This window comes from Podospora pseudoanserina, chromosome 1, assembly GCF_035222485.1.
Source record: "Podospora pseudoanserina strain CBS 124.78 chromosome 1, whole genome shotgun sequence".
NCBI lineage: Eukaryota > Fungi > Ascomycota > Sordariomycetes > Sordariales > Podosporaceae > Podospora > Podospora pseudoanserina.
The window spans coordinates 3,858,910-3,877,494 of record NC_085920.1 but is presented as its reverse complement, the minus strand read 5'-3'; the positions used below and the strand labels follow the sequence as shown (position 1 = coordinate 3,877,494).

Below are 18,585 nucleotides of genomic sequence, written 5' to 3'. Positions count from 1 at the left end.
CCTCATATTATTGTTTTCTTACGCTTTTTGCGCAACATCCTCGGCACGAGTTTTCGCCACATCACCGTCCTTGTTCGCCTTGACTGACTTGAACTCGAGGAAGCATGAAATGATGGCAGCCATTGCACCCATGGGGATGCCCACAATAAACACCAATCGCAGTGCAGCATTGTACACCTCCAACATTAATGGCAGCTCATCATCCAGTACAAGATTATGGAATGAAGCCGCGCCCACATCGATAAGCTTCTTGATGTCGACTCCGGGCAGGATATTAGCCTCTGATGCCTTCAAGAGCTGGTGTTGAAACACGCTGTTTCCGATCGATAGGATGATAGCCCCTCCCAACGACTGCGACGCCACCACCGCTGCTGTTCCAACCGCCATGTCGTCCTCCGCAAGTACCGTCTGAACAGCTGTGAATCCCTGTTGGATTGACATGCCAAACCCTACACTGCACACCATCTCGTAGCCCACCCACTGCCCTGTCGTGGTGCGCGGATTCAAGAGCGTCAGCAATCCAAGACCAATAGTACCGATAGCACTTCCGATCACGGCTGGAGGCGTGACGTAACCGATCCTGGTGACAAATATGCCAGCCAAGAGCGAAAAGAAGGCGTTTACCAAAAAGTAGGGGATCATGTTGACACCCGAACCAATAGCGCTGTCATCCTTGATTGCTTGGAACCAGATGGGCAAAAAGAAGGTCAGGTTGATGAGCGCACCATAGGTCATGAACGCCATGCCGCAAGAAGCAGCCACCGTACGCTGAGTGACAATCCGAGGCGGCATCAGCGCCTCATCTCCTTTCCACCATTGCCACGCCATGAAGATGACGGCCACGACGCCACACCCAGTCAAGAGTCCGATAACCTCTGCACTTGACCAGGCCACCCCCTGGGTTGTGTACTCAAGCGCCAGGAAGAGCATGATGGACGCCGCCAGGAGAAGCGCATTTCCAAGGATATCCAAGGCCAAGATACGTTGCCAGAATGGCCGGTTGGCTCCCTTGTTCTTTGCTGGATGAAAGAAAATCATCATGGCTGCGGCGGTGGCACCGCCAACGGGGAGGTTGATGTAGAAGCACCATCGCCATGTCTCGAGTTGTCAGTATCTTCTCGACAAATACATCGGTTGCCGGATACTCACCACCAAGTCTGTAAAAACACCACCCAGCAGGGGTCCAAGGGAAGCACCGATCCCAAACCTGAATAGGGTCAGATGAGCAGCGAAGAGAACATAGTGGTGATGATCACTTACATTAGCCCAACAATAGCAATGAAAACAGGCCGCAAATGCAACGGAATCGTGGTTGAAACGACAACGAAACTCCCAGTGAGGATGCCTGCACACCCCAGCCCTGCAATGGCTCGCCCGATGATCAAAGTCATGGACGTCTTTGATATACCGCAGAGTAACGATCCCAGTTCAAAGAGAAACACGGCTACCAGATATGAGACTTTAACAGAGAAAATCGTATAGATGCGACCAAACATGGGCTGAAAGGCACAGGCTGTGAGCATATATGCTGAGCCGTACCAGCCAATATCCGGCGTCGACTTGAACTCCTCGGTAATATTCGGAATAGCCTACAAAGGTCAGTAGAGGAAGAAAATACTAGATAGCATCATGTTCCACCCACCGTTGATATAATCGTTCTATCAATCGAAGTCAAAAACACCGCAAACATCAGCCCAGCCATCAGGCACGCCAGAGGAATACCAGAGACATAACGGGCCTCTGCCAGAGGGTCACCCTCCTCCGACATGGGAAGTTCTGGTGTCACTGCGTCCCTCGGAACCTCAAATGGCTTTGTGCTCCAATGGATTTTTGCGTCAGGTTTCCCTGGATGTCGTTGCTCAGTCATGGAAATCGGGTACTTTCGTCGAACACTGGTAGGTGTCAAGGGGGTCGGGGACGCGGCTAGTTGCCGCAGGCCGCCAAGGACTTCTTCTAGGAGCACGTTCCTGGGCACGTTGGCCATCTCCTGTGGCGTGCGAATCGGTGGGGGATTCCGGGTCGCACCGGACACGCGTGAGACGGCTGAGAGCTTGTCATTGTTGGTGATGGACTCGGTTTTGAGGGGTGGGATGCCGATTCTTTGGAGGTTGTGTTGGCTGACTAGGCCGCCAAAGCTGCTGGGGCGGTTGCTGTCTCGACATGCCGGCATAGGAATCTCGGGGGGGATGTCTGGTATTGGGCTCTCATCATGAGAGGGCTGGCGCTTTCGAAAGCACATGATGATATGAAGAACGTTACTCAGAGAAGCCATCATGAGGAGGAGAAGGGACTCGGGGGTTGAGTGAAACAGTCAAGATTCACTCGACGTTCAGGAGCCGGAAACTCTGGTCATGGGTCATGTTTTCGACCTCTTTCAAATCCTGAGATCTGACCCCGGAGAAGCTACCAGAGGCAGCAGGTATGGTCGCTTTCCATGTCGATAAAGCTCTCGTCAGTCTAGGAGGCCGGTATTTTCGGTCGACAACGGCTTTTTCTCGTTGGGAGCGGCCACAGGGGATCGCCTAGACTAGGTGCGCCACTCGACGGCTGAATAACCGTCAACCCTTACCAAGCCTGCAGGCAGTTCAACAGAAACGACGATGAGAATATTCAAGGGCTGTCTTTAAAGTGCCACCTTGTTTCGAAGAACACAGCGCACACGCAGAACCCCAGGTTCAGCTCATGATGCCTGACTGTAACTGAATGACTGCTTTCAGGGGTAATCAAGGAGCCCGCATGTCAACTTCAGTACCGACACACAGGTCATCGGCTCAAGTCTAAACCAACGGTTATACCGGATTCCGTCGTACGAGAACGCTCAACCTAGCCCACTAGCACACAGACTCCAACACCGGCGTTGACACTGACTCTGGCGGACATGATTCAGACAATACTGCTCTAGGTCTGTTCTAGGCCATGCTTTTGGGTAACGGCATGTAAATAGATCCTTCAGGTCAAACTTGCGGCATACACCGGCTTCGCCTAGCGCCATGGAAAGCCCTCAATCTTGAACGTCGCCACGGCGAACCAAGCTCCTGGATTCTGAAGGCCAGCAGGCATGATGTATATAACGGTATGCCCGTTACCGTTGGAATCCTGGTTTCGGCATCACAACCTCGCAGTGTATCTGATCTTCTGGGGGTTTGGACCTAACCGGCGTTCAACTCTATGCTTCGCTTCAGTTCTTCCAGTTCCGATACTCCATCTCTCGGCCGTTGAACACCGAATGTCGCTTCGGTAACCATGGCCTCAAAAGTCGCTCTCGGCCCCATGCTGGCGGTAACCACAGCAGCATCCATCGGTGTCGCGAAGAAATTCGACCTGCCTCTGGCCCAGACTGTCGGGACAGCGTTGGCAGCAGCCATCCCCTTCTACCTTTTCGTCTGGCTGAGCTATCTTTACCCAATCTACTTCTCGGAGCTGAGACACGTTCCCACTGTCCCGGGTAACCCTCTCATAGGGCAGTTCTTCACCATCATCACCGAGGAGTGCGGCGTCCCCCAGCGTCGCTGGCACAAGGAGCTCGGTCCCATCATCCGCTACTACTTCCCCTTCGGCGCCGAGAGACTGTCCGTCGCCGACGACGAAGCCCTCAAGCACATGACGGTGAAAAACCCGTACAATTACCCCAAGCCCGTTCGGGCCAAGCTCTGGATGGTCCGCATTCTTGGTGAGGGCATCCTCCTCGCCGAAGGCACCGACCACGTCGTCCAGCGCAAGGCCCTCACAGCCGGCTTCTCCATCGGTGCTATCCGCTCGCTCACGCCCATCTTTTGGGAAAAGTCCCTCATCATGGCCAAGCTCTGGAAGGAGGAGATGACCACCTCCCACCTCAGGGTCAAATCGTTCGAGGCGTTGGAATGGCTGAACCGCTGCACCCTCGACATCATCGGCAAGGCCGGTTTCGGGTACGACATCAACTCCCTCGAGGACCCTGACGTCCCCATCCGCGAGGCCTACCGTCTCGTCTTCGCCTTTGACCTCTTTTCTCGCCTCCTCCACGGAATGCAAGCTTTCATCCCTGCCTCGAAGCACATCCCCTCCAAGATGAATCGCGACATGGAAACCTCCCGAGGTATCATCCTCGACAAAGCAACCGAGATCATCACCACCAAGCTCGACGAGGCGGAGAACAACATCGGCAAGAAGGACATCCTTGCTCTGATTGCGAAAGAGAACAAGAAGCTCAAGGAGAACGGGGAGGAGGGGCTGTCATTTGACACGATGCGGGATCAGATCATGACGTTTCTGGGGGCGGGGCATGACACCACTGCCACGGCGGTGGCGTGGACTGTTCACCTTTTGTCGACGCACCCTGAAATTCAGAGCAAACTCCGTGAGGAAATCCGGGAGCACATGCCCTTTTTGTTTGACGCCTCCACCCGCCACGATCCTCGTCTTTTGGCGTCCGTAGACCCGGATAAGCTCCCCTTCATGGACAATGTCTGCAGGGAATCACTGAGATACATCCCCCCGATCCCCATGACAGTAAGGCAGTCCATCGCGGACGACACTTTGGGTCAGTACAAAGTCCCGGGTGGGACTGTGATCTACGTGCTTGCCAACACGATCAACCGGCTTCCGTGCTACTGGGGGGAAACGGCGGATGAGTTTGACCCGGACAGGTGGGATGATTTGCCGCCGAGTGTGGTGCCGAACGCGTTTATGACTTTTTTGCAGGGGCCGAGGGGGTGTATTGGGCGGAAGTTTGCCGAAACGGAGATGAAGATTTTGTTGTGTGTGCTGCTGAGCGAGTTTGAGTTTGGGAGGGATTATGAGACGGCTGATCCGGAGGAGTGGAAGATGTGGAGGTTGGTTTTGAGGCCTAAGGAGGGGGTTACGGTTAGGGTTTCCTTGTTGGGGGGGAGTGGGGAGGTGGTGATTGATGGGGGGAAAGGCAGGGGTAGATAATGAGGGGATGGGGATTGTATAATGTCGGTATTTTTAGATTGGGTGGCTGACAGATGGTGGGTAGATGGGAGAGATATCTAGATGGGGAACACATTACATACATCACCTTTGGGGGGAAAATGTGTGTAGATTTTCTTTTTGGGGGAAGGGGTTTGTAACATAGCTTGAGCGAGTGGTTTTGGTTAGGCGGTAGATTAGGAGATACTCGGTCGTAGAAGCTGTCCATGTGATATCACAGGTTATTTATCTTGAATATCGAGATATCTCTCCTCTTGCTTCATTCCTTCACCGGTTATCTACCGACCTGCCGAGTAGTTGATTGTGGTTCCAATCCCATCACACAGCGTACCAAACCGCTGGATGCATCTGTCCGTACAACCCAACAGTCATGAAAAAGTCAATTTCAAAAACAAGTGATATAGAAACATCACTCAAAAGAAAAAACAGCTCGTTATCCTATCTTTCACTAGTGATCAATAAAAATCAAGAAGCTCACGAACATGCACACTTTATTTGATTGTGATGTTCCGGCGCCGAAAACCATTTGATTTTACGAGGATTCGAACAGGAAGCTCTGGGGCTGAGCGAAGCCGAGGGGGGGGGTGGAGAGGGCTTGCCCTCGGCCAGCAGGCTGACCGCTTGGCTACGCCAGAATGTGCTGCTGTCCTGTTGAATATTGCATGGTTGACCTAATACATAAACCATTGTTGTTGCTCCTGCTGTTAAGGAAGGAGCAAGCTGGTGGTGGTTGTGGTCGGTAAGGGACCAGGATGAGTTATGGTGGAAAGACAATTCATTCCTTCTATTCAAACAGCCAAAACAGCAAAACTTTTTAAACTCCTTATCCCCAAAACACCGCCCAGGTGATATGTCATATGCTTGATGGATATGCCGAAAGAAAAAAAAGAAATCTGGTATCATCAGCCAAAAGAAACACACACCCGTTCAGTCATGACCTTCTTTCCGTCGTATGCTCTATCGTTTCTTTTCCCGTCTCTTCATCCATCATGATATTTCATTCAACTCGCTGTCCCATTATTCATTGTTCCATAACTCCCGTTCGTTGTCCTCTTTTTCCTTTCCTTCCCGGGCTCAGTCTCCGATTCTGACTCCTCGCCCTCCAATGCTTCTAAAACAGCTACTTCGTCGTACCCGTCAACGCTGCTATCGTCATCGTCGTCACGCTGGAGCAGGCTCTCTTCTTCCCCGTCAGAGGTGGAAGTTGATGTGGCTGTCGAGGAAGCGGTAGGGCCATCACCTTCGATAATAAACCAAGGCGGGATCGTCCCCATCAAGGCGATTAACCCCAGAAACCACCACGCTGCAATCACGTATCCTCTCTGCACGCCCCAGCTGAAGACCGCACCGGCAGCGGCGGGCCCCGCAGCTCTCCCTAGTCCGGAAAAGGTCGTCGCTACTCCGTTCAAGGTCCCAAGGATCCGGAGGGAGGTAGCAGAGTTGGTCAGGAGGATGGTGGTGCAAGGGAAGGCGACGATAACGACAAATCCTTTGACCAGCATGATGGTCAAGAAGAAGATGTACCGAGCGGTGGTATCCTGGACGAGAACTGTGTAGGGCGTCAAGAAGTATATTATAGGGAATACGACGGCTATGCAAGAAGTCAGTAACTACGAAAGGACTAGGGAAGGGAGAAATAATAGGGTGCTTACTGGCAAAGCGGTAGATTCCCAGCACACCAAACATGGCACACAGCTTGGGAAACAAGAAAAACTGAATCACTCCACAGGAGATGCCATAGACCGTGTAGATTGTGCCGATTTTGTCCGAGCTGAGGCCGAAGCCGCCGGTGAACTTGAACGGGAGGGAGGTGTTGTGCTCGTCAGGGATCACACGGGGGTAGTTGAGGAACACAGGCAGGACTTGGTCGTACGCTACTGAGTGAAGAGCCAAGAAGGTGTAGCAGATGAGGTTTATCGACGTCTGAGGGGCGAAAATGTCCTTCATCGATACTGGATCGGAGTGCTTGGATTCCAAGTGCGAAGAGCTGCTTGACATGGCGGACTGGGCAAGCAGAGGGGCAGATGCCTCGCTGTCAACAAAGGAGCGCCTTCTGAGATTCTTGGTACGCTTGGAGCGGTGGAAAGGACGAGTTAGTTTCTCGCCGAGCTCGAGGCCCCAGTCGCGTTTGTTGCGTTTGCTTTCGAGTGTTTCCTGTTGTGGCTGTTAGTCTATGTGGTGATTTGAAAGGGGCAATGAGACGAACCTTGAGGAACAACAATCCGGTCATGAAAGAAATGAAAAACACACAGCATGCCATGATATTTGGCAAAGCAAAGGGGTAAGTCTTGAAGAACTCAATGTTTCCAAAAACGTTGGGAAACTGCTTGGCAGGCTGTGCAAAGAAGCCACCAAAGGCAGGCCCAAAGACAGAGCCTATTGACCACACAAGGGGCATGAGCGAGAAGGCTTTGGGCTGAAGAACTCTTTCCGGCACCATTTCGGCTACCATGGTTCTGATGATGCCAACTGGTGACGTTGTTAGTGGTGTGACAGAAAACTCAGAACTGGGTGTAGGTACTTACCATTGCCGTTGCCGCTTCCCATGATAGCTCTTGCGGTGATGGCCATGGGCAAGCTTGTCGACATACCCCAGACAAGAAAGCAAATCATCGTGCTGAGCAACCCTATCAGGATGATGGGTTTCCTTCCAAATTTATCTGACGCCCGTCCCCATGCCACAGCCGTACAGCTCTGACTTATAGAGAATATGGCTCCGGTAAGACCTGCCCATCTTGCAACCTCATTCTTCTCTACCCCAAAGCTGGCGATCATCTCTGGAAGATAGGGGAAGACTGAGGTGAGTGCAAGGGGCTCGGCGAACCTGGCAATGGCTATATGATGAATGTCAGCATACTATGAAGAGAGCGGAAGCGGTACCCGGCTATGAGATGAACAGTGATCGTCAAGCAGCAGTTGTTGATGTCTGCCAAGCCTAGCTGACTCGGAGGGTATTATTGGGCAACGGGCCCTCTTGCTCCACTACTCTAGGCCGGTGAACGACATGTAAAGATCTAGAAGGGCAAGTGACTTACCGAGAATGGCCAGCTGCTGCACAGGCAGCTTTGGCCCATCATTCTTATGACTAGTCATGGTGTACGATTATGCCTAGTAGATCAGAAGAACGACGGAGTTGAGTTCTGAGTTTCTGAGAGGCAGTGGCCTCGAGATGTCACAGTTGGCTCCACTGATGTGTGTAAGACGTATGCCACGGATCGGGAGGCAAAATAAGACTCTCTTGAAACTAAGTCTATGCTCTCCAAATGAGAGGAATTGGTATACAAAAAGTCCCGTGAAAGGAACAAAACAAATGGGGGAAAGACTGCAGAAGGCAGGGGGGGGCACAAAATAGTTTTATGTATGAGAGGAAGAGACGGCGAGTGACTCTGCAGGCCTTGATTTGCCTTATCCGAGAACTGAGGCAAGGGTGGGAAGGCTGACAAACACAGTTTCGAAGCGGGAGCGGATCCGGGCAGATGACTAGTCCTAGATCAGTAAACCGGCGGCCGGGGAGAGGCTGGTTGAGTCGGATGGCCGGCGAGTGTGAGCTCGGCCCAGATGGTAGGAAGAGAGGCCGTTGGCTGTTCGAGACGAGGAGGTTAGGAGGTCTAGGGTGGCATTCTGCAGGGCGTGCTTTAGGCAGGAGGATCAAGTTCTGCAGCAACGGATATCAATGACCTGCAGAAGGCGGGAAAAAAATGGTGGCATGGGCATTTTACGGTGTCAAAGGCCGCTGGAACAAAGAGCATTGAGAGGATGACCGGAACGGCACCGGTCGACGCCCCACTCCGTGATCGGACGGGCTGGGATGAACCCTCATTCGCCACTGACGGTTCCACCTTCGTCATCCAAGACGAACTCAAGAAGATGGCACTTACAACAGAGTACCTTACTGCGTAGGTACCGAACCAGAGATATCATTCAATTGATGCCCCGGTGAGACAGGTTGGTGCAAAAGGTCAGCGGACATAAAAAATAAAGAGGGGTAACACACCGTCGAGACAGAAACGGGGCGTTTTTTGACATCTCCCACACCGAACCAGCTCACTGCATGGGGGGCGGCCGCAGTACAACCGGGGAACCTTCAGTGCGCCTTCCGCCGCTAACCGCAGAAGTTTCTTGATGTTGGAAGATGTTTTCGTGAGAGGCGGGGATGAGAGACAACACATGAGATGGCAGCCAGAAAATTGCTTGAGACCTGTTGAGGGGACATACAGCGGTCCTTGTACAGCGCTACAGGATACAGGAACCGAGCAAGTGCCTATTAAGCGTCAGTGAGAAGAATAAGTCAACTTGAACGTCGATGTTGAACATGGAAAACTAGCGAGCCGTTCGGAAGCGGGAGTCCCCCAGACCCATCAAGTCTAGGCACAGTCTGCGAAAGTCGTTCTACACTGTATACTCCAATCACACCGGCAGCTCCCGTGGTTGCGTCAACGACTGCCTCGACAGCAGTATTGAGTGATTGATCAGCCACCATTCACAGCTGGGATGAGACACGCGATCAGAGCTCGCCACAGGGTTTGCTCATCAGTGTTTAATTCAACGTCTGCTTCCATCTCTTTGTTTACCACTCCATACTCGATATCTGTCGGTGAGATGCATCTGCTGTCTTGGCGTTAAGTTGAATTGTAAGTGACTGCCAAATGTCAGCCTTTCTCATAGATCAAGTCTCATCATGAAAACAGAACTACCATCATGGAGTCCGAAAACGAGCCGCTCAAGATGAACAAGACACGAAGTGTCCATCCATTTCCCGATAATTACATCTACGTACCGCCACGCCCACGGCCTCAGCCTCGCTCGGTGCTTCGCCGTTTCTGCACTATAGCCCTCGCCTCAACCCTCATATGGACTCTCATAGCGCCTTTGGGATCCATCCTGTCCGGTAACTGGTATATCTCGGGGCGGGATGGACAGGATGGACAAACCTGGCCTGGACGCAACCAGGTCGACCAGGACGAGTTGAGGCAAATCCTTCGCGACGTTCCCAGCAGCGAAAGCGCCATGCAATGGAGCCGCTATTACACCTCAGGACCTCACCTCGCCGGTAAAAACTATTCGCAGGCTCTGTCGACCAAACAAAAGTGGGAAGAGTGGGGCATCAAGTCTGAGATCAATGAGTATGTTGTCTACATCAACTACCCTCTCGACCACAGACTCGCCCTTTTGAAGGGAAAGGAGAAGAAGGAACAGGATGGAGAAAAGGAATACGAAGTGACGTACGAAGCCTCGCTGGTTGAGGATGTCATCGAGGAGGATCCCACTAGTGGGCTTGCCAACAGTGTGCCAACCTTTCACGGATACTCTGCTTCGGGAAACGTCACTGCACCAGTCGTCTATGTCAACTACGGCACATACCAAGATTTCGAGGACCTTCTTGCTGCCAACATCACACTCGAGGGAAAGATTGCCATTGCCCGTTATGGTGGAATTTTCAGAGGGCTCAAGGTCAAGCGTGCCCAGGAGCTCGGAATGATTGGCGTTATTTTGTACAGCGATCCTGGGGATGATGGAGAAGTCACCGACGAAAAAGGGGTTCCTACATACCCTGAAGGACCGGCACGCCAACCCAGCAGTGTTCAACGAGGCAGCACCCAGTTTCTCAGTGTCGCCCCGGGTGATCCGACTACCCCTGGGTATCCGTCAAAGCCAGAGGCTCCTCGCAGACCGGTCGAAACAGCCATCCCCAGCATTCCGTCCCTCCCGATCTCTTACGCCGATGCCCTTCCCATTCTCAAGGCCCTCAACGGTCATGGTCCGAAAGCGAAGGACTTCAACCAGTGGTGGACACGTAACACTGGCCTAGGGTACAAGGGCGTGGAGTACAACATCGGACCTACTCCAGATGACGTCGTTGTAAACCTCTACAACGAGCAAGAATACGTGTACACCCCGATCTGGAATGTCATTGGTGTGATTAATGGTACCATTCCCGATGAGGTTGTTGTTGTTGGAAATCATCGTGATGCTTGGGTTGCAGGAGGCGCCGGCGATCCGAACAGTGGATCGGCAGTCTTGAACGAGGCCATGCGTGCTTTTGGAGAAGCACTCAAGCGTGGCTGGAAACCTCGCCGGACTGTTGTCTTTGCTAGCTGGGACGGTGAGGAGTATGGTTTGGTTGGCTCAACGGAGTGGGTGGAGGAATACCTCCCCTGGCTCAAGCACGCGAGTGTCGCCTATGTGGTATGCTGATCAGTTCGTTGTGTTCTGTGTTGTACGAATGCTAACCCTTGACAGAACACCGATGTCGGCGTGAGAGGCAAGCGCCTCGCCGTCGCGGCCTCTCCTATCCTCAACAAGGTCATCTATACAGCCACTTCCCTTGTTGGATCAGCCAACCAAACACGCCCCGGCCAGACCGTGTATGATCTCTGGGACAAGAAAATCAAAACAATGGGAAGTGGCAGCGACTTCACTGCCTTCCAAGACTTTGCTGGCATTCCCTCCATCGACATTGGGTTCGACAATGACCGTGACAGCCCTGTGTACCATTATCACTCCAACTACGACAGCTTCCACTGGATGCAAAAGTTTGGGGATCCTGACTTTCTTTACCACAGAACCATGGCCCAGGTTCTTGGTATTCTAGTAGCGGAAATCGCCAACCTCCCTGTCATCCCCTTTGGTGCTGAAGACTACGCCAAGGCTCTGGCCGAATACGTCCACAAGGTCGAAGACAAGCTGGACGCCTACCTCATCCCCCCAGCCGAAGTCCTTTCGGCAAGCGTAACCGACGAAGAAATGTTTGAACTTCGCTCCTCCACCCGCAACATTTCCTCCCCTGTTTCTGTTTCCACCACATCCAAACACACCCCCAAAACCTTCCGCAAATCCCTTACTCGCCTCCATGAAGCCCTTCAAACCCTCACCTACCACGCCTACCATCTTGATCTCCTAGCCGATGAGCTTCGACACATCTCAGAAAACGACGAAATCCCCTGGTGGGATCTGCCTCGTAAGATCCGCCATCATTGCGCGGTTCGTAAGGCCAACACCAAGTATAAGTACCTCGAGCGTAGCTTCTTGTATGAGGAAGGGCTGGACAACAGGCCCTGGTTCAAACACGTGGTGTTTGCTCCGGGATTGTGGACGGGGTACTCCGGGGCGGTGTTCCCGGGTTTGATGGAGAGCATTGATCAGGAGGATTGGACGAATGCGGAGAGGTGGGTTGATATTATTGAGAGTAGGATTTTGAATGCTGCGAGGGGGATTGAGGCGTAATGGTGCGATATTGAGAGGGGTGTGGAGAGATAAGTGTTGATGAGCGAACATAGGTGATGGTCTAAATTGATCTGAACTATAAGAGAAAGTGACTTTGCCTACCCTACAGCTGGCTATGGGCTGGATACAGCATTACGAATTGGAGAATCAGAGAGATAAGCTGCTTGCGGTTTTGTAATTTCGCAAGTCTTGTTTTATCTCCTGGGTTCTCATTCTATCCATTCCAGCTGCTTACTTGACAGCTATTCTCTCACACCTCTTACTTCACAGCCATTTATTTCGCAGCTTTCAATTCACACCTTCTTCATTCACAGCTAATAGTTCACTGCTCTATTTTGCAACCATCAAACACCTCTTGTTTGGAAGCAATAATTATTTCAACCCCTCCCTTTTCACACAGTCGTAGTAGATACTGTCACCACACTTGATGTTCAACTACCTTACCAGAGGAATCACTTCACAGCATTTGGCTCTCGGTTCCATTCAACACTTCATATGTACAGCTACAGGTAGCCACTATCTCACATCAATTCTTTATAGCAATCTTTTATGATGGTTCTTTATTACTGCTCTTTCCACCGTAGTCTTTCACAATTACTTTTTCCCTAGTAATTTTTCAAACCAGCTTTTTCATAACCCCTTTTTTCACACCTCTCAATCCACCATTCACTTTTCCCAGTAATTATTTCACAGCTATCATTTCGCAGCCAAAATTTCAAAGCCGATATTTCAGAGTTGATATTTCACAGCTGATATTTCACAGCTGATATTTCACAGCTGATATCTCACAGCTGATATCTCACAGCTAATTACCACCCCACGACTCACCCCACAGTCCAGTTATAAACTTACTTCACATCTTCCATGAGCTCATAGCTCTTTTACCACAGCGCCTTTGCATATTTCTTGGTCCCGACTCGGCCACAAGCCTGGCCCTTCTAGGCTCGTAGAACCAGGTTGTGCTGTGATTTAGGGCTGGTATTCAAAGGACAGACAGAGAGTCAAACCTGATAGGTAGTTCAGGGTGGTAAATATACCTTGTTGTAAATGCAACATGACACAGCTCAGGAGTGTCAACAGCGCCTGAAATAAACCAACACATCCATTCGCTACCCTACCCTATCCTTCCTCCACACTCCCTCGCCTCACATATAGAGGAAAGGATTACCACACCCCCAAATCAAAAAAAAAAAAAAAAAAAAAAAAAAAAAGAACCACGAATCCCATACTCCTTGCCATTTCTAATCGCACCAACCGATATTTCACTAACTACTTTATTCAAGTTGTGTTTCTTTCTTTCTCTCTCTCTCTCTCTCTCTCTCTCTCTCTCTCTCTCTCTCTCTCTCTCTCTTCATTCTCCTCAATCTCGCATCTCCTCACACCCACCCACAGTCACTTTCCCCCCCCCCCCAACCTCGGCATGTCCCCTCCCCGGTCCCGACTCCAGCAGCAGCAGCCCTGGTATCAAAATCAAATTTCCTCTCTGCGCTTGGCTGCTACTTGGGGAGGATGTCCTGCCTTCCTTCCAGCCGCTTTCCACTCCTCAGCAAGCCCACGAGTCATTCGCGTCCGGGATGGCAGGTGACCAGAATTTTCTGACCGGATCGTCCTTACGTATCAACTAGATTGCTTCGCCGGCGAGATAGCGCTGGAGGATGCCCTCATCGCGAATTGGCGCAAAGTAGGGGTGGGCCATGGCTTCCTTGGCGGTGAGACGTTCCTTTATTTTACCATTAGCATCGGATGACATCTCATTACGGTAAACAAAACCTACCGCATGGTCGTATCGAAGCAGCTTGTCGAGGAAATCAATCGCCTCGTTCGAGACGAATCGTTGATTGTCTGCATTAACAAAGCTGTGCCAGGGCTTCTTTTGGAAACGGCCCAGAATGTCATCGTACTGTGTGTCCAGCTCGATCTCGTACTTGTCTAGGTAGTCAAACAGGTCGTCGGTGCCGAGCACCTTGGCGATCTTGACGAGCTGATCGGCGTTGCTCTGGCCGTGGAAAAACGGCTCCTTGCGGAAGATCATGGAGGCGAACATGGCGCCCAGGCTCCACATGTCCAGGCTGTAATCGTATTCCTGGTAGTCGACGAGAAGCTCGGGACCCTTGAAGTAGCGCGAGGCGACGCGCACGTTGTACTCGGTGCCGGGGTGGTAGAATTCGGCGAGACCCCAATCGATGAGGCGCAACTATTGAGAGAAGTGTCAGTAGTGGTCAGGCTAGAGAGAGAGCCAGAGGTGTTTTGATTGATGGTGGTCGTGCCTTTCTGTTCTCATGATCGATCATAACGTTATGAGGCTTCACGTCGCGGTGCATGATGCCCTTGCTGTGGCAGTAGTCGAGGGCCTTGAGGAGCTCGTAGATGTAGTAGCGGACGTCGATGTCGACAAACTTGGGGTAGAGGGTTCGGAAGTCGGTATTGTTGACAAACTCGAAGATGAGCGATGGGGTTTTGCTCTGCGAGTCCCTAACCACGTCGAGCAGGGCGACGATGTTGGGGCCGCCTGCCAGGTTCTGCAGGATCTTGATCTCGCGCTTGATCTTCTTCTTTTTTACGGGCTTGAGCACCTTGATGACGCATTTTTGATAGTTGACGACGTTTATTCCCTCGAAGACCTCCGAGTACTTGCCGCGGCCTGGGGAGGGGGGAGTGTGGGGGGTCAGCGAATCGTTGTTTGGAAGGAGGGTTAAAATGACTGACCGATCTTGCGAACAACTTCGTAGTTTTCGAGAGCGCCCCAGCTGATATTGACAGAATCATAGTCCCAGTAGCTCCTGGGCATGTTCTGATTGACATCGGCATAGACTCTGGCCATTCTGGAGACGGGTGCGCTCGTTTGCGCGGTCGCTGGGGGTGCGGGATCGATGTTGCAAATTGGCGGTGGTGTGGGCGAGAGAGCGCCCAATGTCAGCAGACAGAGTGAGGGGCACACGGCCAGCATCTTTTTGAGAAGAGTCCTTTGACCAGGCGCGCGTTTCGCTGCGCTTGCCGTTTAGCGTAGCTTTGCAGGGATGCCTTGCCTGGCAACCCACCCAGACCAGTCCAGTTGCTTGCAGCCGATAAGGGTGCTTATCGCGGTGACCTTGCCTTCCAGTTGCCTGCCGCTTTCAGGTCAGGTCCTTTTTTTTTTCTTCCCCGTCTCTCTGTTGTACAACTTCAAAATGTGAGATCTGCACTGAGTTGGGTGCTACTTGTATCCTGTACAGTGTCTCCTCTGGTGTCTCCCTTCCAGGTGGAAAGGCGTCCGGTTGAGGCGCAGTTTAAGCCCTATTCTCCATCTTGCCATTTTTAACAACTGTTAGCATCTTGGTCCTGTGAAAACTGGCCAACTACAGGTGCCCGCCGGGAGTGAACCTTACGCGTCCGTTTCTTTAGCACTTCTGGGCAGCTGGAAATATGTCCCCGATATATCTCGTAATGAAAAAGCTGCTCTCCATCTTGATTCTTGAATACCTGACTGGCAAGTGGCACGTCGGCTTCTTTTATTGTAGTTCCTCAAACGAGCTAGCAGCCGAGTCCCCCTGTCGCCATGTCGCATCAGAAGGCTCGGCACCTATCCGCTACCCATCAGGCGGCGGTGAACCACTCATCTTCCTGCATTGAGCCCCGCGATAGCTAACCCGATTCTCTATCAAGGGATATTCTCGAACCATTCTTTTTGTCTTCTTTCAACACGCCTCTTTTGGTTTCTTCTCGGCGTCGTCACTCTCGGCTCTCTAATCATGTCGCGAAGGACGAATAGACCTCCCTCCACCTACGAGGACACGCGTTCTATCCGCTCCCAGCGATCCAGAGCCCCGGCTAACCATGGCTCCCAGAGGGCGGCACGTCCAGCCGAGGCTGATCGCCAGTCGCTGCGCCCACCTGCTACTGAAACAGATCGCTATTCCCTTCGTGAACATTTTGCAGCAACCAGGAGCGTGCTAGAGTTTGATTTTGACGACGCTTCCTCCTTTGTGGGTTCGACCCTGGCGTCTGAGCACTTGGGCGGAGAGGACCAGGATGATGATGAAAAGGTTGCCGCCGAGCGAGAAGTCATCAGGAAGCTATTCGCAGACGGCCCTCTGGACAGAAGCTACTATGAGCTTATGTGTCTTCCCAAGAAGGGGCCGGCACTAAGGCGAGAGGAGGTTCAGGCTGCATATAACCGCCTCGTTCAAGTGCTTGCTGTGGAGAGGCAGTCAGGACCTCTGCAGAGCCCGGCAGGTTTCTATCTGGGGATGGTTCAAGCGGCATATGAAGTCTTGGCCGACCCATCACGAAGAATTGGTTACGACTTGTCGACCATCGAGGGGTATGACTCGGAGGATGACGAGGCCGAGCTTGATGTTGCCCTTCTTGGTGCAGAGAAGCAGACCACTTATGAGAGCAAGATCCAAGATCAGTATATCCTCCTCACTCGCCGGGATGCCCGGGCGACTACAGACTTGGGATTCAGGGTGAATGCTTCGCCTCTACTTGCGTCTTCTGAGGAACTTGCGAAGCGTGGAAACCCTGGAGTGGAAGTGCTGGATTTCTCGCTGCAAAAGTCTGCCACCGTGGCCTTGCCAGGATTCAAAGAGCCGTTCGAGGAAGCCTCAGTAACTCTTGTGAAGGTCTTGAAAGACTTCTTTGAAGATTCAGAAGAGGGAGAAAAGAAGACACCTCTTCCGGAGCAGCAGCAGCAAAAGAAGACATCAACCAAGCCTCCCATCCGGTTCACTGACCCAACCCTCACCATCACCGGCTCAGTCCACGGTCTCCTCGATGACCCTATCAGACTCGCCCCACTGGTTCTGGACCACTACCAGCCCCCAGGCCCATCCATTCACAGCCGCCGCCGTCTTGACCAGCTTCTATCCTCCCGTTTCCTGCCAGCCTTGAACCTCTCCTTCCGCCAAGAGATGGCCTGGCGCGACCCGAGGACCCCCCAGCACCCTCAAATCCCTGACCTCATCCTCGAGACAGACGTATCTCCCCTCCCTCACCCCACAACCTCCCTCCGAGTAGGCCACACCATCCCCCTCCTCCACGACCCAACAGCCCCCATCAACGTGGAGCTCTTCGCCTCCAAAATCTGGTCCCACAACATCACCAACTTTGGCCTCGCCGCCCACAAGCGAGTCGGCGCAGACTCGAACGGAACCGCCTTCCTCATCGCCGACTCGGGCGACTTCTCCCTCTTCAACCTCGCATCGTCACGGCCAAAAGAATGCGCCGACATGACGCACTTCTCCCGGACCTTTGGCTCCCGCTCGCTAGCCTCCTTCACCAACCCCCCAACCCTAGAAGTAGGCTACTCCTTCGCCCAGCCCGACCTCGGAATCCACCAAGGCAAATCCCTCACCAGACCCTCGGCCCGTGGCCTCTGCGTCCTCGACGCCGACCTCGACGAGAACAAACCCGGCAGCTGGACAATTTCCACCGGCTTCACCAAGGGGAACATAGCAGCCTACCTCCGCTACGGCAGGGATTTTTTTTCCTCTTACCTCCCCGGCAGAGCAAAGGGCGGCATCCGCGGGGAGGTCGAGCTAGCGGGCACCGTCCAAAAAGACTTTTACCTCGCGTTCCGAGCGCTAAAGTCGTTTGGTCGGTTCAGCAAAGCAGGGTTGGAGGTGGGGCTGTCGCCGTTCAATCTTCATCTTTCGCTCTACTGGTCCAGGCTCGGGCAGAGGTTCTCGCTGCCTTTTCTCATGGCGAGCGGGGCGGGGAGGTCGAAGCTGGGGATGAAGGTCCTGTTTTGGAGTACCGTGTTTCCGTTTGCTGCTTTGGCGGCGTGTGAGCTTTATAAGCAGAGGCAGAGGCAGAGGAGGGCGGTGGCGAAGGCGAGGGGGCCGGGGATCAATCCTGCGGCGCTGAGGCAGTATATTAACAAGAGGAGGACCGAGGCGGATGAGCTGACTGTTATTCTGGCCACGGGAGCGGAGGGGAGGCAGAGGGAAGAACGACAAAAGGGGGGGTTGGTGATTTTGTCGGCGAAGTACGGGGTTAGGAATGCGCCGCCGGAGGAGGTGGCGGATGTGACGATTGCGCTGGCGGCGTTGGTGGATGATTGGGGACGGTTGCATATTCCGAGGGGGGTGAAGAAGGGGAAGTTGCTTGGGTTTTGGGATCCGAACCCGATGGCGGGGCAGCAGGGGAAGGTGTTGAGGGTGAGGTATTTGTGGGGGTATAAGGAGTATAGTGTTGAGGTGGAGGGGAGGGAGGAGTTGAGGTTACCGTGATGGGGTGGGTTATGACTGGGGTGAAGAAAACAACAGCGAGTTGGCTTACTTTGCTACTTTGGAACTTGTTAGAATGTTTTTGACTTTTTTTGTTTTGGCTTAAAGCAGATAGACAGACAAAAGCACTACTCTGTCAGAGATGCATGGCAAGATGAAGCTCCACTACCTGGTTGAATGATAAGTAAAAATGAATTGTTATCTAACACCTTATTCTGTAAAAAGG

The 18,585-nt window shown here is 52.6% G+C and overlaps 6 protein-coding genes across 6 annotated transcripts; 3 read left to right on the top strand and 3 right to left on the bottom strand.

The window, feature by feature from the left end:
- Nucleotides 1-18: 18 nt before the first annotated feature.
- QC764_111130 (uncharacterized protein) lies at nucleotides 19-2,397 on the bottom strand (the record flags this gene model as incomplete). Its single annotated transcript, XM_062942378.1, has 4 exons — nucleotides 1,643-2,397; nucleotides 1,261-1,589; nucleotides 1,150-1,207; nucleotides 19-1,098 (listed from the first exon to the last, which is right to left on the bottom strand). The coding sequence occupies exons 1-4, from the start codon at nucleotides 2,273-2,275 to the stop codon at nucleotides 19-21; spliced, it is 2,100 nt and encodes a 699-aa protein (XP_062805317.1). The 5' UTR covers nucleotides 2,276-2,397.
- An 846-nt stretch (nucleotides 2,398-3,243) lies between these two features.
- QC764_111120 (uncharacterized protein) lies at nucleotides 3,244-4,911 on the top strand (the record flags this gene model as incomplete). Its single annotated transcript, XM_062942377.1, has 1 exon — nucleotides 3,244-4,911. One exon carries the CDS (start codon nucleotides 3,244-3,246, stop codon nucleotides 4,909-4,911), a length of 1,668 nt encoding a protein of 555 aa, XP_062805316.1.
- A 753-nt stretch (nucleotides 4,912-5,664) lies between these two features.
- On the bottom strand, nucleotides 5,665-9,191 carry QC764_111110 (uncharacterized protein). Its single transcript, XM_062942376.1, has 6 exons — nucleotides 8,808-9,191; nucleotides 7,965-8,584; nucleotides 7,455-7,763; nucleotides 7,136-7,398; nucleotides 6,582-7,083; nucleotides 5,665-6,520 (listed from the first exon to the last, which is right to left on the bottom strand). The coding sequence occupies exons 2-6, from the start codon at nucleotides 8,020-8,022 to the stop codon at nucleotides 5,931-5,933; spliced, it is 1,722 nt and encodes a 573-aa protein (XP_062805315.1). The 5' UTR covers nucleotides 8,023-8,584; nucleotides 8,808-9,191; the 3' UTR covers nucleotides 5,665-5,930.
- A 37-nt stretch (nucleotides 9,192-9,228) lies between these two features.
- On the top strand, nucleotides 9,229-12,560 carry QC764_111100 (uncharacterized protein). Its single transcript, XM_062942375.1, has 2 exons — nucleotides 9,229-11,115; nucleotides 11,170-12,560. The coding sequence occupies exons 1-2, from the start codon at nucleotides 9,628-9,630 to the stop codon at nucleotides 12,151-12,153; spliced, it is 2,472 nt and encodes an 823-aa protein (XP_062805314.1). The 5' UTR covers nucleotides 9,229-9,627; the 3' UTR covers nucleotides 12,154-12,560.
- A 1,069-nt stretch (nucleotides 12,561-13,629) lies between these two features.
- Nucleotides 13,630-15,704, bottom strand: CKA2 (Casein kinase II subunit alpha'). Its single transcript, XM_062942374.1, has 5 exons — nucleotides 15,519-15,704; nucleotides 14,860-15,437; nucleotides 14,421-14,794; nucleotides 13,928-14,347; nucleotides 13,630-13,873 (listed from the first exon to the last, which is right to left on the bottom strand). The coding sequence occupies exons 2-5, from the start codon at nucleotides 15,098-15,100 to the stop codon at nucleotides 13,775-13,777; spliced, it is 1,134 nt and encodes a 377-aa protein (XP_062805313.1). The 5' UTR covers nucleotides 15,101-15,437; nucleotides 15,519-15,704; the 3' UTR covers nucleotides 13,630-13,774.
- QC764_111080 (uncharacterized protein) lies at nucleotides 15,577-18,362 on the top strand (the record flags this gene model as incomplete). Its single annotated transcript, XM_062942373.1, has 2 exons — nucleotides 15,577-15,736; nucleotides 15,796-18,362. 2 exons carry the CDS (start codon nucleotides 15,577-15,579, stop codon nucleotides 18,360-18,362), a joined length of 2,727 nt encoding a protein of 908 aa, XP_062805312.1.
- Between the last annotated feature and the right edge of the window lie 223 nt (nucleotides 18,363-18,585).